This window comes from Pteropus alecto, unplaced genomic scaffold (assembly GCF_000325575.1).
Source record: "Pteropus alecto unplaced genomic scaffold, ASM32557v1 scaffold72, whole genome shotgun sequence".
NCBI classification, from domain to species: Eukaryota; Metazoa; Chordata; class Mammalia; order Chiroptera; family Pteropodidae; genus Pteropus; species Pteropus alecto.
The window spans coordinates 7,574,799-7,594,648 of NW_006436811.1; the positions used below are offsets into that span (position 1 = coordinate 7,574,799).

Below are 19,850 nucleotides of genomic sequence, written 5' to 3' on the forward strand. Positions count from 1 at the left end.
AGTGAGTCCTAACACACCAATGTGTACCCATTCCTTAGGTAAAAACTACTAACTCCAGAAGCCTGTTTACAATGAAATTGTACACAGAATCCCAAAGTATAAGAGATAAAGGCAATAATACTTAGTTATACAAAGTTTATTTTATGAAAGTCTTTATAATAATTATTATGAAGTGAATATAAAAATAATGTATTTTGATAAATACTAAAATCTGAGTTTTTTAATATCAATGGCAGCATCCAAATTAGCTTGCAATTCGTTTCAATTAGAGAGTATAAAAAAATCTGCATCTACTGAAATTCATAGTTATAGATGGTCAGAGTGTTCAACAGGCCATCCTGTGATCTCAGAATCCTCTTCCATTAGAATAATTTGGATGACCTCTGGGTGGACAAATAATAATCTAGATTATTACTGCATGGAAGAGAATATAGAATCATTTGAGGTATTCAAAATATTCTGTATCATGATCGTGAATATATTCTGCTGTACGCTTAGGATCTACATACGTAATGACGTATGTGTCAAACCTTAATAATAAAACAACGTCCCAGAAGCCTGAAAAAGAGTAATGTAAAAATTTTTTAAAGTTAATTAATAAAAATTTCTAATGAAAGCGTATATTGTTTATTTTATTATTAAATTTAGAAAATGAGAAATAAAAATGGTTTCTAATATGTTACCTTGGCCACACATGCTAAACGTTCACTCGTTATTAAACAAGTGACAGCTAAACCATAGTGAGGACACATGCTGAACACATGTGCCTGACTTGGCCTGATGTTTAATTGAGTCTGGCACATGTGTGCTTTAGTAATGTACTCAGCTGTGCAATTTTATGCAAGTGGACATCTGTAGATACGAATTTGAAAGAACTAGTGCAAAGTGACAACTTTTATATATAATAAAAAACGATCACAGGAAGCAGCAACAACTAACATTCACTGAGGTTTTACTGTATTACAGGCACTCTGCCAAGTTCTTGCGTTCACCACCTCAAGAATTACGTTTACGGGAATTTTAAACATATGAAGAAAGATAGTAGGAGATTTATTTTATAATCTGCCCCCAAATAAAATAATATGGTAGAACAGATTAACATATTTATAGGCTCTAAATTTGTAAAAATGTCAGTAGGCAACTCACTTATATGTAACTGCGTTATAACTACAATTTTAAAAATAATTAAAATTCATTAAAATGAACAGTAAACGCTTAAAATCTAGGATATTTTGAAAAGCATCATTAAAAGCAACTTTTCTGACACCAATGGTATCTTCTTATTCTCAGAGTTTACAGTTGGCAAATTCTTTTTGTTAGCCCACAATAACAGTTAATAAGCTTGGAGCCTTGACAAGAATAAATATCCTGGATTAGGACTCTTTTCCTTAACATCCACTGTCCTCATAATTAATATTTTTCACATGTAAAGTTCTTGACACTTTTTATTGTATCTCTTATAAGTTATCTACTATCATTAAATTAAATCTTATTTAAGTTTTATTTCTAAAACTCTTAAATTCCAAACACTTGATTGCTTGAAGTAATTAATAAAGAACAAATATATAAATGTGGATCAAACTGTGCTAAACCACAATATACATACTCCCCTACTTAAGGTGAAGCTATCATTCTAAACATAGTTATTGTGCATCATAACAGAGTAGAAACACAAACTTGGAATCGCATGATTAAATGGCAAAAGATACTGGATGGTTACCAGAAGTTATATTTACTGAGGAGAGCTCAGGCCTTCCAAGTATGTTAATAAGTCACTGGCTTTGTACATAATAGACCTAAATAGAATCTGAGATATAATTTAGTCCTAACCTCTTCTTTTATGCTTGGAAAAAATAAACGTTCACAGAATTTAGGCAACATGTTCTAGATCCACTGCCTGACAGTGAGGGAGCGGAATCTGCTTCTCAAGCCACCTTTAAAAATGCGATTTTTGTCATACATGGGAATAGCCTTTAAAAAATTCCAAGTACAAAGTTACATGTACTTTTTCTTTAGTAAAGAAAATACACAATGGTTTCATGTGGAGTCCTCTTTCTCTATATTTATACCAGTGGAAACAGTCAAACCCTTCTTATTGTCTGGTAAGGTTTAATTTATTTAAACATAACTTTGAAACTATCCTTAAGTTATCTTTTTGCTCCTGATAAAGTAATTTCAAAACTTTACCTCTTCTAAGCCATTAGTGTACCATTCTGACTTGCATACTTCATGTCTCAATATTCTTCTTAAAGGATTTTATAAGTGGAGTGTGTAAGGGTCATGAAGGAATGTTTAGATTAACCTGTCCTATGCAGGGTTTACCTTCTTCATAACTAGCCCACAAAATTAAGAAATCATTAGGTTAAAAAAAATTTATTAGATACATTTATGTAATCTGTTTTATTATATAATCTAATAGATAATTTATCTACTTTATCTGTGCCCTGCACTGCACAATACATACCTTTGTATTCTCTGTCTTCTAGCCAGAACCAGGTTATTACTGCTCTGCTCTATTTCTTTATAACTGGTTTCCAAATCAACAATATCTGGGTTTTACAAGCATCAGATTTGCTAAAAAAAAAAAAAAAGTATTGATGCTCTCCTCTTCAATCCTCAAAGTAAAAAGACATCTGAGACAATCTTGAATCTTTTTTTCCCTGTGATAAAGATGGTTCTGTCTGACCTATGCAGACCTACCACAATGATTTGTGACTTCTTGGCATATATTCAATGCTCAATAAATGTGTGTGATGACACAAATTACTGCGATGGAAAACTTAATTCACTAGAAATCTTCTTTGAATACAAATATCCTAGATATCATAATGGACAGAAAATGAAATCGTTCTTAGCATGTTAAAGATGATATTCTCTACTTGTCTCTTTCTCAAAGCACAGCATGGTGTCTGACATATGGCAAACACTGAATAAGCACTGAATGAATTAGGTATAAGAATAAAGTAATTCTCTTCTGATGTTTGTCATGTCATTATGTAGAACAACGCAGTCACTCAAAGTGATCTGGTAGCAGGATCTGGATGAATCTGTAAAGTTTATCGGCAACTTTGATTTTATGACCTTAGTTCTATGCAATACAAAGAAGTAACTCTAGTTTTGGGGCACTCTACAAGCATAGAAATCTGAAAAGTACTTGAGGGACTCTAGTATCTCTAATCGATAAGAGTTGGGAAGGTTAGAGAGTTATAAAACATTATAGAGCTAGAAAATGAAAGCTGCTACTAAAAGAGAAGCCCTTTATTTTCTCACTAGAATGAATCAAGACCAAACCTAGATACTCGGTTTAAAGTTTACAAATACTTATTCATGTTTGAAGTTAAGAGATCAGAGGAAGGAAGGAGAATTTCAAAGTTCATGCAGCTAAGAAGACAAACATGTACCTAGAATGAAAATGGAGAGGAAAAGATAAAAATGTTTCTGGCATATACTGGGCCTTTAATAAGTATATTTTGAATAACAATTTATAATTACTACCTACATTGATTAGTCCAGGTAATTATCAAATAAATAAGTTCACTTTGTGTGTCTATATATAGACACAAATACACACAAAGATGTAATTAAAGTGCTTCTCAAACACAATTATTTGAATAACTATCTCAAACATTCTTTTCACTATGGGTAGATGGATCTCTAGTCCATACAAATGACCATTCCACGCTGTTGTCATCTTATTTTTCTCAGCTTTCTCCCAACCACATTCCATCTAGAAATTTTATTTGCTTCTGCAAAACTGTAGGTTCCTATTCCTTCAGCGCTCACGATTCCTTCCTTTTAACCTGCTGCATCCAGGCTTACACGTCATTTTTACGACTCAACTAAATCTGTATTGTCTACGGTTCATTTTTTGCTAAATTACATAGACTTCTCATTTTTCACTCCCCTGTAATCTCAGAGGGTCAGAACCTGGTTGAAAATCACGCCTCCCTATTTTCTTGATGCCTCTTAGCCACTCTGTCCCGCGGATGAACTGTTCTTCCTTCATCTGCCTCCTTACCGCATGTCTTTCTCCAAAACTGGGTCCTTGGCATCGTGTTCTTCACTGTCAAGACTGAATAAATCCTATTTTAAAGATTAAACAATCATCAGAATGCCTTAAAAAAAATAAAAAGACAATGGATACCAAAGGCAGCTGGAGACGCAGCGATTGCTACTCCTGTACACTGCTGGTGGGAATGAAAAAGGATACAACTACTTCGAAAGCTGTTTGGTAGTTTCCTATAAAGATAAGAATCCATTTACCTTTCACCCAGCAATTCCTCTCTCCTAGGTATATACCTAAGACCAATGAAAGCATGTCCATGGAAGAGTTGCACATGCATACTCATACAGTCTTATTATAACAGCCCCAAATTAGAAAGAGCCCAAATGTTCATCAAGAGGTGAATGGATAAATTATGTTATGTCCACAAAGTGCAATATTACTTAGCCAATGCAATAACATGCAGAGAATCTCAAAACTATCACGTAAAGAGAAAGAAGACTGAAACAAAATAATATATAGTATATGAGTCTATAAATGAAGGACCAGAACTAATTCCTGGTGAGAGAGACCAGAAAGTGGTTAGTTGTGGGTTGGGAGAAGGCAGTGAATTTACTGGGGTGGGAGGGTGGGCTGGGGAACACGAGGCAACTTTCTGGGTGATGGAAATGTTCTGTATCTTGATTTGGGTAGCAGTTACATGAGATACACAATTGCTACACCCTTTGAACTGTACTCTTAAAATAAGTGTATCTTATTATATATAAATAATACCTCGAAAATATAAATAAACCTTGATAACTGCTTTTATGCCAATGATTCCCTTTCTGTATTTCCAGTCCTCTCTAATCAGATCCAGTTCTAGATCCGATACCACTAAGACAACTCCACTTGGCTCTTTTACCTTTATACCAAACTCTTCCACCTACTCTTCTCAATTACATTATTCAGTTCAAAGGCATGGCCCTTCCTTCTTCCTCCATCTTATCTTTTAGATTCTAGTTATTACTAGAACAATCAATTATTTCTTTAAAATATAAATCATATGCCTTTCCCCTTCAAGACAAAATGCAGGAAAGAGCACTTTTAACATGGAGTGGAAAATTACATCTAATTGGGAACCATTACCATCACTCTTTATTAGTTCTATGATGCCAGCTAAGACACTTAACTTTCACAAGTCTTATTTTTCTCATATGAAAAATGAGATAGTACGATCTTTACTATATTAAGGAACACCGTGAGATATGTAAAAAGAATACATGGATAATTGCAATGCTCTACATTTTTAATACAGTACCTAGGGTTACTGTTACTGATACTTCTTCAAAAGCCACCACTGGTGCCCTGGCTCAAGCCCAGAGGTACTTGTGTCTGAACCCCTTCGACAACTTCCGATATATTCTTCTTGATTTTTGGGGGCACATGACCAACCTGTTACTCATTTTTATTACTAATAATTTACCATGCAATCCCTTTGCAAACACTAGTATAATCTTGATCTTTTAAAGATATATATGGCAAAATTTAAGAAACCCCACATTTGTTTCAAAGCAGCTGTCAACCTGGAAACTTGGGTAAAAGTATAAGCGTAAAAAGCCAAAGCTATAAATACATTTTAAATTACAGGGTTGATTTTAGTATGTAAAGAGATTACGTGCTTTCAAATCAATAACGGTTTTGTTTGTTTTCTTGAATAATTTCTAATTTTGCTGGATAGTCTCACATTGTTAACCTTTACTGGTCTTCTGACTTTTTTTTGGATAATAAGTCTCATAAAAAAGCTGTAGTGAAAATTAATATTTTTACCTCACAATCTAATCTATCCAATACAAAATGACAGGAAGATATTTTAATCTCTTGATTTAAAAAGTCATTTATTTTTTCTAGTCAATTTTCTTCTTTGCAGTTTCCTATCATATATTAAAGTTTCACTAAATGTGCAATTTAAAGTAAGTTCTGTATTTGCATTAGAAAATGGAAACTTATCAATTTCACATTTTCTTTCATTTGTAATAGTGCTTACATATACAAAACAAAACAGAGAATGGTTGCAGAAGTGAAGAACAAAACACTTTTTTGTTAAAATGTCATGAAATTTTAGCTAAAAGATTTTTTCAATCATCTGCATCATAGCTTCAATTTTATGTTTTATTTGTGTTTTGTCACTATTGTAGCCCATAGCTACATAATTTCAGAAATTGTGGGGGAAGGACACAATAGCTGATGTTATTTTTTGTTGTTTTTGTGCACTGTAAGAGATTAATCAATGTTAATTTAAGTTTAGAGACTACATATAACTATATTTCAAAGATTCTGCTTATTTAGCTGGAATTGGCTTCCTGTCTGGCTCTGTATTTTAGAAATACAAAAACACTTGGTGAAATAAAACATTTCTTAGAGTATAACCCTGGAGAAAAAGATTTGCACTCTGAAACTCAAATACCAAGACACAGTAAATGTACTAGTTATATTACTGACTTGAAAAAAAAAATACATCATTAAGTGAATTTAGGGAAAAGAATTTATGATATCCATCTAGAAATTTTATGAGAACATGAATAAAATCTAAAACTTAGGAAATTAGATTTTAAAAGTAGATAAATTAGTTAACTTCAATTGCTTCTACAAAACAAAACAAAACAAAACAAAAAAACAAAAACAGCCTTTCTTTTCCAACACAGTATATTAGTCATAACTCTCCTGAAGCTCCCCACCACCATGAGAAGAATATATCTCCCTACCCCACTGATACGGGGTTTGGTCACATGACTTGCTTCGACCAATGAGATATTGGCAGAAGATTGATACAAGCAAAGATTTAAAATGTGTTTGTACAAACTGGGCTTACCTTTTTGTGCTCCAGCCATTGTCATGAGAAATACTTGCCCTGGGTTGTCTGTTGGGTTTAGAAAATGAGAGACGTGAACAGTACTGCCCCAACAACCTGCAGACCTGCCTCAGCTGATGCATGGAAGAGAAGTAAATGTTTTATGATGATCTGCCACTGATTTTTGAAAGGGCTGTCTATACAGCATTAAAGTGGCAATAGATGACTGATTTAAAAAAAAAAACCTTGGTATTGGATTTTGGGGAGTGAGCTAGAGCACAAGTTTTGGTCAGAGACTCGGGCTTCCCACGTTGGAATCGGATCTGTATTTTACCACCTCCTGGCTAAATGCTCCCTGCCTCAGCTGATGCATGGAAGAGAAGTAAATGTTTTATGATGATCTGCCACTGATTTTTGAAAGGGCTGTCTATACAGCATTAAAGTGGCAATAGATGACTGATTTAAAAAAAAAACCTTGGTATTGGATTTTGGGGAGGTACCATATACACCTATATTTAAATATGAAGTTAAACTTTAAACTTTGTGGCAGATATTATTGTTTAACTGACTCAGTTCTTGTCTATATTTTTCTTTTCCTTAGCCATTTCCAATAATTGGGACCATAAAAACCAATTCTGGCCAATAAGATCTGAGCAGATGTCAGAGTACGGTTCCTGGGAAAGCTTTCTAAAAGTGACACAGTTGACTGGTATGTTCCTCTGGTTAGTTAGTGTGTTCTCCTTCTATCCTTTTCCTTCTGACTTGAATAAGGGCAGGATACTTGAAGATGCAGCAGCAAACTTCATAAACTATTGGAAAGAAAGCCACAAGTGAAGCACAACAAAACAGAAAGAGAAAAAACACCTTAGGAACATTCTGAGCACCTCCGCCAGCCTGCCCTGTCTATGCTAGACTTCGTTATACTAGAAAAATTATTATATGTTTGAGCTCTCTAGTAAGATTTATTGTTACATGCAGCTAAAAGTAACTTCAAACCAATATTTAGAATGACAGGCAGATGGGTAGAAAGGTAGGTAGGTAAATAGGTAGACAGAACTGATTTTATTCAAATTATTTAAAAAGATACATATTTCTATCCAGAAATATTATTCGATTTAGTCTAATATTTAAAATTGCATTGATAAAACGACCATTTAGCCAAGAAGATATAATTACTTTAAAATTAAGTTAAAGGTTCACTTTTTATATAGTAGATATGCTTTCCCATAAGTAGAGATAAAATAACACTGATGATATATCAGATAATTTTAAAACTAAAGTGTAGCAGAATTTTATTTTATAATTTAAAGTTTAGAATTTTCTCCCATACTAATAATTTTGCAGATTAATCAGAAATATTCTCAAAATTTACTGGCATTTTTACTATACTAACTGCACATAATTTGGGATTTAATTTTTAGGATAAGCCACAATGAATGAATGATGTATTAGATTTCAACTGGGTGGTGACCCTCAGCTATGTGATTGTGAAAGCAGATGGCAAAATATCATGATAAAACGTCAATCTGATAAGATTCATGCTATCCAAGCTATTTTTTTTCTATCTAAATCAGATTTTACTGATAGCAGCAGGTTCTCCAAGAAAATGTATTCTTCAATTTTGTACTTCCACTTGATGCATGTAAGTAAATGTATTCAGTGAGATTCAGGTGTACGGTAAAGTGCTCTAAAATAAAGGAAAATCGGCACAATGGCTATAACTCAAAGAGTAATAAAAAGAGTGTCTAGAGCACCTGACTGAAAATAAGAGCTTATATCCTTGTGAACTGAGTTAATTTCAACTATATTACACTATGTTTTTTTTTTTTAAATCATGTGTACTCTCTCTGATTATATTAACAAATGAAATAGTGATGAATACTTCTGGGAACTTGTAGCAAAACATTAATATTTCAACATTATCACGTAGTATCTATGTCAACACACATCAAAAATGTATGAGAAATGACTACCTACACTCACTAGTTAACACTCATTAAGAATAAATATATGAGAAATATAAATTGTGTACATAAGTTTGTGAGGTGATTATAGGTAGAACATATAGCAAGAAAAAGATCTCGCATGGAGAAGAATATCAAGCAACTGAAACCAAATATCTCTAACCAGTTTGAAGTGTATTATATGACCACAAGAAATATCATTATATTCAAAGTTATCTAAGAAATTACTAGTACTTAAAAAATTTTTAAACATAATCTCAAATTATTGGCCAAACTTTTTTTAATCTGAAAAAGGACAAAAACTCTCCACCAAGGCAGATAGAAGGGACTGTGTGTGGGTATACAGTCTCCATCTTGCTACTGACTACCCAGAGATAGTGTTTTTAATTTTATTTTAGTCTTGGAAGACTTTGGGGCTGATGAAGGCTAAGCATACACTTTAGGCTTTATTTGTATTCATTTGCAGTATTAGTAGCTTTTTCTGACTTCCTTCAAAAGAAGAGCAACCTAAAAGTATTTATATTCCCTGGCAAGAGAGTGAAGTCTCTTAAATTTACCCATATCAGCCATGACAGTCATTATAAGAGAGCTAGACTTCCATCTAAAGGTCTGAATCAAGGGTGTTTCTCTGCTTAAGACAGGAAGTGGATATCTGAAGGTGTCTCAAACATGTTAGGGTTAATAAAGAAAGATATAGCTTATTTTAATGAAACACGAATCTGGGAAGGATCTAGGAGCAAAAGCTGAAATCATGACATACTGAGCTCTCTGGTGTCTTCTCTGGGCAAAATCAACTCTGTTTGGTTTATTCTCATCAGCAGATAAGGGAAGAGACATGACCCAAATACTCTCAGACATTTCAGTTAGGGGTACAAAATACTATGATAGAGTATCATTTCAACTATTCGACGAACTTTTCCTTTTAAAAACTGACAGCAATTCTAAAAGGTATGCTCATTTTTTTGGCTTTGGGAATGTTAACACATACGTTTATACTGATATGTGCTTTTTATTTCCTCACATTTCAATATAAACCTGCAGTTTGCTATGTAACTGTAAAACAGCGGCACCTGTATTCAGTTAAGTGTTTCTGTGTATGTGCATAGTTTTCTGGGATGAACTGCATCTATCTGTAAACAGGCATCTGTTTAATCAAGCCCTTCAGTATAAATTATGTAAGTTTTTATAACTTCCCTGCTGGTATAAATATTTTGTATTTGAAAAAGTTATCTGGAGTATCACATAGAAGACTTGCTTAACCTTTTAAAGTTGCATCATTATCATTCATTTTTAGGAAGGATTAAAGGTTAAGCTTACATAAAATATTAAACTTCATACTGGCCAACACCAGGATGTATTCTATAAATGTCATTATTCTGAATTAAGAATTAATGTTTAACACTCTCACATTATGTTTAAAGTGCTTGATATAATTTATAAAAAATAATATTTGCAGTGTTTCTTTAAATTTAAAATAGGCTTATATTTAAAATGCCAACTCAGTTGGGTTTAATCTGTTGTGATTTATAGAAGTGAAATACCTCTTAAATTTTTTTTTCTAAGAAGGCATTTGAAAGAATTATTTCCTCTTAAATCAGATTATATTTAAAGTAACAACGAGATTAAAAATAAAAATTTCTGAAATTATTTTATAAAAGTTGTATTCTTACTTTTCAGAATCAAAAAGCTTTGCTTGTTTTAGATAGTTATTATGGTTTGGAGATTTTAAAGCCACAGCATAAAAACAGGAACAACCTTCATAAAGGAATAGGAGTTTATAGAGTGACAAACTTGGATTTGAATATGAGCTCTGTCAATTACCAGCTCCGGGGACAGAGTAAACCTGAGCCACCATTCCTTTATCTTTTGGATAAAAACAGGATCACAGGGTTAATTAAATGAAAACGATATGAGTTTTCATAGATCTGCCCCAAAGTAGGCTCTGAGTAACAGTTCTTTTGCTTCCTCTTTCTTCATCTCTAGCAGTGTTCTCTACTGTAACTTAGAAGACATTAACACAATTACACATGAGGAAACAGAGAAACAGGATGAGTGGCCAAGTTTAGAACGAGAAAAATAAAGGAAAAAAAGCAACACCCACCCACCACAAGATTTCTGACCTTCTTTGATCATTAAATGCAATTTTCTAAAATAAGAACCATGATATCTAAACTAGCAACAAAGTTTGAAGGAAACAATGGCATATCTTAACTTGCAACCATATCTGTTTTTTCAAAGCATTTAAAGTGAGAGTTTACAAAAGATAATACTCTTTATTTCCAGAAATTCATATTGTTTTTCTCTAAGAGAGCCACTGCACATAAGTCATATACAGCTGACCCTTGAACAACGCAAGGATTAGAGGCACTGACCCCTGTGCACTTGAAAATCCGTGTATAAATTCTGACTCCCCAAAAACTTAACTACTAATAGCCTACTGCTGACCAGAAGCCTTACCGATAGTATAAAGTCAATTATCATGTTTTGTATGCAATATGTATTATAAACTGTATTCCTACAATAAAGTAAGCTGGAAAAAAAGAAACTATTAATAAGAAAATCATAAAGAGAAAATACATGTATAGTATTTCTTGAAAAAAATCTACATATAAGTGAACCCGAGCAGTTCAAATCCACGTTGTTCAAGGGTCAACTGTAATAAAAACAGGCGGAGGTTAAATGTAATTGACAATGAACCATTTAAAGATGTCCCTTTAATAGGTGCAAATATCAGCGATGGTAGTCAAAGCAAAAAGTGACTCTACTACTTTATGTTGCTTTTGTTCCCCTCTGAGAGCTATAATCGAAATCAGACGGTAGACTACTCAGTATGGTATGAGTTAAACAGTAACATGCTCTCACCAATTCTGAAAGGACACTGAGAAACACAGGTATATCTCCTAACATCTTCTGCATTCCCCGCCCTCCATTCTAACCTTTCCCACTTCACTCTTACTGAAAGTATTACATATAGATCCTTATTATTATTATTTTTTTTTAGTTTAAGGTTTGTTCCTGGTTAAATAGAAATTTCTCTAAGGAGGGCCCTCTTTCAGATATTATGATTCATTTACACTTTAACTTGAAGGAAGTGATTATTCTATTCACACTAACAAATGAGGATTATGAATGTTTGGAATCAGAGAAAAAAAGGGGGGTATAGAAATTAGAGGCTCTAGATGACAAAGCCAGACCTTACCTATTTAAAAATATCATTGTTTTGCCTAGGGTTAGAGTTAATGATAATAATTTGCCCTAATCATATGCCTGTACCTCTCTTTTTCTAAACACTTATTTCATAATTATGTTTGTCAAGTTGTTATGGGTAATGACCCTATTTTACCATTGGGGGTAAAAAAACACAATGGACCAAAAGAAAACAGATGTTCTATGAATTGCTGGAAGTTGGCTTTGTCAGAATGACTGAATACATGGTTTCTGACTTAGACAGTATCGCTACAACTGAATTAAGGAAAAGGTAGAGCCTGTCTGTGGGCCTCTCTGTGTGGCCAGTTCTAATTTGTCTGAATTTGCTGATGCTGAGCTGATAAATGGGATTCAAGTGAATCAATGAATATGGTTGAAATGATCAGCCAAACACAGTTCAGTAGCCACATTATATAAATCGAGATGACCTCAGGTTGCTGCTCTAGCCACCAAGCAATGTTCTTTTTTATTTAAAGACAGGAATATGTGTGCATTTGTTGTGGGAGGGGATGCAATTTTGACAACTTCTGCATTTCAAATCAAAGGGAACGTGTCTTAAACTGAAGATTTAATAAAAGTCCATTTTAAAAACCAGCACAACATCAGACATTTAGGAAAAATATTTATTAGCATATTAAGTTTTAAGCTACTACATAAATATGTCAATAAAGTAAATACCAAATTAAAAATTCAAACTATAATGATTATTGCCTGAGGCAAGACTATGAACCTGAATGAGAAAGGATCTGCAGTTGGAGATATTTACCCTATGGGCAAGCGCCTTGTTTTAAGAGCTGGCCTGGGACAAGGCACTTTCCTTCCTCTCTAGCGTCAGTCTTCCTTAATATCCTCCTTTCTCATCTTCCGCCTTCTCTTCTTTGACACTCTACTGGTGGCCAATGACGTAAGAGGCCAGCCTTCAACATCTTCCTAAACCATGGCTTCTTTTGTCTTTAATTGAAAAGACAGAAGTGAACTGGTGGCCCAGGTCTTTTAAAATGTGCTACTTCTACTGTACATATTAAGCCTTCGATTTCGTCACCTCTCTACCTGCAAACATTCTTCTCAAGCTCTTAGGGAAGTTCTGCAAGGGCAGGAGGTAGATCCGCAGATGTCTTTTGAAATCCTCTCATCTTGACCATGCCAAGCTAATGTTTTATCCTTTTACTATTTAATGCATTATTTTACTGATCACAGTATACTAGAATGTTTTTTTAAGTTTGCTTGACAGCTTGTGAGTTAATAGATGACATCAAGATCCAAAGGCATAGAGAAGAAGAGAAATTAATAATGAAACAAAGATATGCATTAAATTAAAGAATAGGAGAAGAGCAGAAAGACACGTTTACAATTGCATACACTGAAAGTTAACTTTGGGTAAACCTAGGCACAGTTTTTATTTTTTAATTCTCTAACAAGGATTATACATTTATTTGTCCAAGCATAAAATTTTCTCAATATCTTATTGTAAATTTTGAAATATACCTATAATTGAGTCTCTTAATTATAAAAAAAGAAGTCTCTTAATTATAGGTATATTCTTTAAATATAAACATTCTTTTTGCTTCATCTAACAGTATCTTTGCACTTCCCAGTGTTTACACACGCATACTCTGTCTTGAATGATGGTTAATTAACTATTCATGGGTCCTGGCATTCTAGGGCTTCCCAGGTGACAGCTCAGTATTCCTTACTAATCGTTTAATGAAAACACTTACATGAATAATGAATCTGGCATTTCCCTAGGCACCCATACAACTTTTGCAATAGTAATAAAGGCAGGCATACGCACAGTTATAGAAAATATTGTGGCTTGAAAATGTTTTCACAGAGTAAATCAGAGAGGTTATGCTGAAAATGAAGCTTCGGTTTCTGAGGCTGTTATTAAAAGTTTCACATTAATATATACTATTATAAACACAAAATACTAAAAGCACAAAACATGGTTACGTTTAAGAAGTTAATACCATTACTTGCTATATAAGCCCCAAATGGAGTGAGCAGAATTTAGATTTTAGAAATCACAGTTCCAAACTTGAAAGTTTGAATTAAGAAACACACATATCTATAAACACATATACATACAAACACTATGTATATGACGTAGGAAAACAATGTGATTAAAATGTCTATGAAACTTATTATTCATTTCAGAATTGAAACTTATCATTATTTAGCCTAATTTTACAGAGAACATGGAGTCCTTGACCTTAAGCTTTAGCTCACACAAATCCATGATCACTGTGGCGATCACTGAACCAGCCACGAGGTCACTTGGCATGTAACCACTTTAAATACAATTTCAGCACCCTCTTTGATTCAATCTCTATCTTGGTTCAAGTTAACGTTTGGTTTGGATAAACTAAGTTACTAGCTATTTGAACAAATTTAAAATAATGTTTTTGTAAATTGTTCAAGTGGAAGATTTTATTGGAAATAGACATTACAGGCACTCTTAGAGAAAACTCAACTTTTGGAGTTAGAAGTCCAAAACTTTGTCTTGTTCTCATTTATTATCTGACTTGGGACAAGCCATTTAACTTCTTTGATCCTCAGTGTCTTCATCTGGACCACTAGAGTAATGATATTTGTGACATTTGTATTTGCTAGTGGTCATATATTTCTACTCTACACTACTCTCCTATCATTAATTATAATACTACTTCCACCACTAAGTAGCCTTCTACGTGCTCACACTTTGGGATTTGGTTTTTATGCTCTGTAACTACTCCACACTCCCACAAGAGTCCTGTAAGCTAAGTAGTCTGGTTTTCTTACTACAGATGAAGCAACATCTCAGTGGTTAAATAACTTGCTAAAATCACACAGCTTTCAAGAGGTTGAATGTAAATTTGAATCCAGGTCAGACTCCAAATTTTATTTGAGATCCACTATATTCTGATGCCCTCTAATATATCATATATATTTGTGTGTATACATATATACATGTAATGTAAATATATAATACACATTACACAGAGATATATTATTTGTATTATACACACACATATACTTTAAATTCTAAAATGTTTTCCTATTTTTTTTTTTAAAGCTTAATGCATGGAACAGAGTCTGTACTTAGTCAATATTTGGGAAAAGGAATTAATATATGGAAAGTAAGATAATTTTGAGTAAACTGTTAATTAATGTGTGTGTCAGCAGTAACGGTGGCTATTTAAATCCTTCTCTTCTCCAAAATCATATTATAAATTATTCTAGAGAAAAAATATAGATGGTGAGACATAGGTTCAATTCTAAATACAGAATTGACGATGATACAAAAAACAGCTATTTTCAATAAATAAGGGCTAAGATCTAACCCTATGGTCCAGATAAAAGGAAAGAGAAAAGATCCTTTTAAAAATTACATATGATTCTGATTTTTCAAGGAGGTAACGTATTATTTTCTATATTTAAAATTTCAAAAAGGCTATTTTGTACTTTCCTATTAAAACAAGATAATAATACTTGCTATATTTTATTTCTTTTGACTGTTATATATGAATAATAATGATGATGATAAATGGATAGTGACATTCAAAAAGAATAATTCTTTTTTTTTTTTCAGAGTTAAGGAGAAGGGGTAGAGGGTAGTGGAAAAAGATGCATAGAAGTCTTATTTCTAATCAAAACACAAATGTTCAACTATGTAAAACACTTTAGGCTTTCCCCTAATCTCCTCCCAAGAACAGAAGGCTGAATAAAAGATGCTGGCACATGTGCCAGTTCAGGGCTAGAATGACATGTCTGGGGAACAGGAGATGCTGCTGTTTCCATTATCCATTGAATACCTTGGCAATTCTTATTTCATCCTGAGAATGTGATACTTACTCTTGTACTGCTCTGGCTATGGAAAGGGCCGTAGATCCAGTTTCATTAACGCTATCTAAGGTCACATTTGGCAGGTCATCATCATCACTGTCACTTTTACTTTGTCTGGGAGATAGGCCTCGGGGGTCCATTTGTGCTGGGAAAAAAAGGCATATATATGAATTAAAATTAGTGTGCAGAAAGTTAACCTTGTCCTGGACCAACATCAAGCATGGAAGGTCTCTTCTGTGTGTCACACACACAAAGCATTCTCTAGAAATCCCAGGAATTAGTGAAAGCGATGTATTTTGTGTACTGAGCATTTGCTGACTCTTCTCTCTTGTTCGTCTCATTTGCGAAACCTCCATCAGCTCTTAATAGTTTCAGGGTACGATTATAGAATAGAAACTATAAAATCCACAACATTACCAGCTCTTGAGCAGTCGGAAGCTGATTAGATAGCTCATGAGTTAATGCTGGACTCTCTGGCTTCTCCTTGGTCCTGCTACCAGAGTCCCAGACACTCACTGCTTTTGCTTACAGCCCTCATAGAAAGCTTAAAGAAGAATAAGGTTCACAAGACTCAAAGTTCTAGGTATTTTTCATACTTCAGTGAGTGATCATCTTGCAGTTCATTACTGCTGAAAGTGGAAATCTAAGAGTAGAAAAATGACAGAAGTAATAGCATTTTAATTAGTGTTTATATGTGCTGAAAGTACTCTTCGTCTCCATTTTGAATTCATTTTTCAAAAAAGCATGTTCGGATATGTTTCTCCTCCCACTGTGAACCTGCCAAAGCAAGAAACAGCCTGATGATTTGACCTGTTGACCAGGATCATCAGATCCTTTCAAATCGAGGATTATAGTCAACACTTCGTATGTTAACAAATATTTTTAAAAATTAAGATTTCATTTCCACCTCCTTATCTCTATGAACAGCTTTAGCAACCACTGCCTACGATTTCCATCAGCTCTCACCTCAAGCACAAAATACACACACCTTCCAAATGCAAAGTACTGTACTAACTTACAATTGCTTTGTTAAAATACATGACTTCAATCAATCAACCCCAGCTAGCTCGTCTGGTCACTGCTCCTTAAACCTGTCTATATAACATTTCTAAAACCACCACTGCTTGCAAAGGAAAGCAAATGCACTTAAAATCATGGTTACGATAACACGGGTTTTTCTCAAAAAAAAAATTTGCTTTTTCTTACTGTACACCATGCATTAGGTAGAACGTCAGGGGAATGCTGGTATTTCACTATTTTTTTTTCCTCCAGAAAGAGACAATTTCTTATCAGTCCACCTAACATTTACAATATGGATAGAAAAACTATACCTAGAGAGTTTCGACATACGTGTAACTAAACTTGGTTAGGAAGGAACTTGTATATGTTAAAACTGGTGCACTGGTGTGTTTGCCATACCATACATTCTGCCTGAAAGTGTAAACATATTAAAATATACTTTGAACAACAAAAGTGCCTGGTAATTGTTGGTTAAATTAAAGAAAAAATAGCTCAAATAACCTGAACCAGTGGTCCTCAAACAAGGGCAAATTTGTCCCCCAAGAGACATCTGGCAATGTCTGGAGACATTCTGATTTGTCACAACATGGGGGGAGGAAGATGTTACTGGCATCAGAAGCCAAGAATATTACTAGACATCCTATAATACACAGCACAGTCAGTCCTCCCATGACAAAAAATTAATCAGTCTAAAATGTCAATTATGCCAGGCCGAGAAACTCTGATCTAGAGATTTGAGAGTTTGGATATCGAATGGTATTGCATCTTGCGACTTTCAACCGCATAACTATGTTCTAGTTTCATTCACTAGCAAAGAAATTAAATAATATATTGGATTATCCATATTTTCTGGCCCTCAAATAAAACGATTCACTGTCATGTGACTCGGCCCTCACCAATTCCTCAAATACAGCATTCACTTCCTCAGCTGCCAGGAATTATACAGCGATCTTCATGAAAGAGTTTTTGAATGTTTTCTTTGTACCACACATGGGGGGGACAAAAAGACTATTTTCCATCTGATCTCTGGAGAAGATTTCCTAGAAGAGGGGCGTTAGAGAAACTCTTCGGAGAAGAAAAGAACCAGTTCCACAAGCGTCGGATAACAGAGCTGCTGAAGCACTCAGCCACTCCACAGGCACTAAAGGCACCGTATCATTTTGGATTTATCTTGGCTGTAGGCCACAGAAACTGGCGCAAGCTAACTTAAAGAGAATGTACAGGAAAGATATTAAGCAGCTCACAGTAGGTAATGAACAACCAGTAGTCACAGAGCACAGGACACAGGGATAATACAGCCATTTCGATCAGGAATTCACAGATAATTTCTTTTGGGCAATGCTGTTACAAAATGAGTCATTTAACAATCGTTCATAGCTACTCAAATTCAGCCAAGAAAATGAGTAACAGATCTATCTAGGATTCCAAACCACATATTGTGTGGTGTTGCATATGCCTGTAAATGTCAACAATTTAACATTTAAAGTTGTTGAAACATCATGCACTGAGACTCCTTTGCCAAGATACTAAATTAACAAATAGCTAAAGAAAAGGGAGTATTCTGGCGGTCCCACTTTGTCCAAGACAATTAGAGCTCTCATAGATAATACATGCAACTCAAGGAAGATATGGGCAGTTAACCAATAAGCAATCTGACTCTGCAAGTTAAAGGCCGCCTTATAAAAGGCTCCAAACAACTAGTATGAGAGTTGATCATCCAAATTATGTTATGTTTATATCTCACTGAAAGTTTAAAATATGTTAAATATGATATCTTTTCTGATGTACTTTTCAGGAACATTATAATTGAGGATTTCTTTCCAATATTTTCAATCAATATTATGAAATACATCTGCTACCATCATGCTGAGAAACTCTCTTTACCCATACTTTCAGCCAAGTTGAGGAAGTAATTAGGAAGACTTTTTAAAATTTGCATTGCTGATTAGGTCAGATGATTAGCTTATCTACATACGTGCATAATTCCACTCTTTTATTAAACGTGGAACAGGGACACCTACCCTAGTTAAGATTTCGTTTCTCATCAGCGAGTTTTGCTGCTGGAGGAGTCACCAGCAAAGTTGGAAGCACTGTGGAACGCTGTGTGAGCTGCATTCCATGTGACAAAATCCCTGGGAAGATAACTGCAGAACTCTAACACCTGAAGTTGAACCTATTTACTGTCTTTCAAATACCTGCCTACTGTAAATTGTTACTGTAAAGATCACCCTTATATAAATCATGTCTCCTGCTGTGTTTGGAACCTAGCCACCATGCGAAGAAGCCCCAAAAAGCCTAACAGACACGCTGCTCAGCTGGCAGCTAATCTCAACCGATGACCCTTTTTATTTTTTTATTTTTATTTTTTTCCCCCGATGACCCTTTTTAGACTGACCAGCCACATTCCAGCCACTAGATGACTGCAGCCCTGTGAGTGACTAGCATAACAGACCGGCATGAGATCTGCCTCGCTAAAACTATTCCAAATTTTTGGCTTACAGATCTATGAGTAAATATTTTAATCTACTAAATTTGGGGGTGATTTGTTATGCAGCAATATAAAATCAATGCAGCATGTTATTCTCCTGGCTCCTTCCAGAGATTTCCAGGAAATGAGGTGAACACACTGCTGCCACAATTAACGTCAGCCTGTCACGCTCCTCTCTGTTCTCCTCCTAGGAGGCGACCTGGCCTTAGCAGCATACGCTGAAACGGGCTACAAAAAAGGAAAATAAAAGCCACATATTATATTATATATTATTCCCTTCTCAATCCAAAATATGCAAATGTATTTACAGGTACTTTGGCTGTAGAAGCATCTTTGCTCCTTGACTGTGCCTCAGGCAGGCTTCTATTGGAAGGGGCCAAGGCTGGCATTACTGCTCAGTGAACAAAGCTTTTCTAACCAAGCTCAGAGTTGACAGGTGGCTCATATGGGTGGATCCTCCCAAGTATGTGGTCACCCCGCTATATTCCAGTTTTCCTTTCTTCAACTCACATGAGA

General features: G+C 34.5%; 1 protein-coding gene across 15 annotated transcripts in view; it reads right to left on the reverse strand.

The window, feature by feature from the left end:
• Positions 1–19,850, reverse strand: part of KLF12 (Kruppel like factor 12) — a 371,797-nt gene that overhangs the window by 78,626 nt on the left and 273,321 nt on the right. For 13 of the 15 annotated variants that reach the window (XM_025048178.1, XM_025048177.1, XM_025048179.1 and 10 more), the window contains 2 exons: positions 15,836–15,971; positions 6,855–6,902 (listed from right to left, as the gene is read on the reverse strand). In XM_025048178.1, coding sequence (XP_024903946.1) covers positions 6,855–6,902; positions 15,836–15,971 — 184 coding nt within the window. Of the gene's footprint in view, positions 1–3,923; positions 4,084–6,854; positions 6,903–15,835; positions 15,972–19,850 lie in introns of those variants that run through there. The other 2 variants (XM_025048183.1, XM_015590864.2) reach the window with 2 other exon arrangements.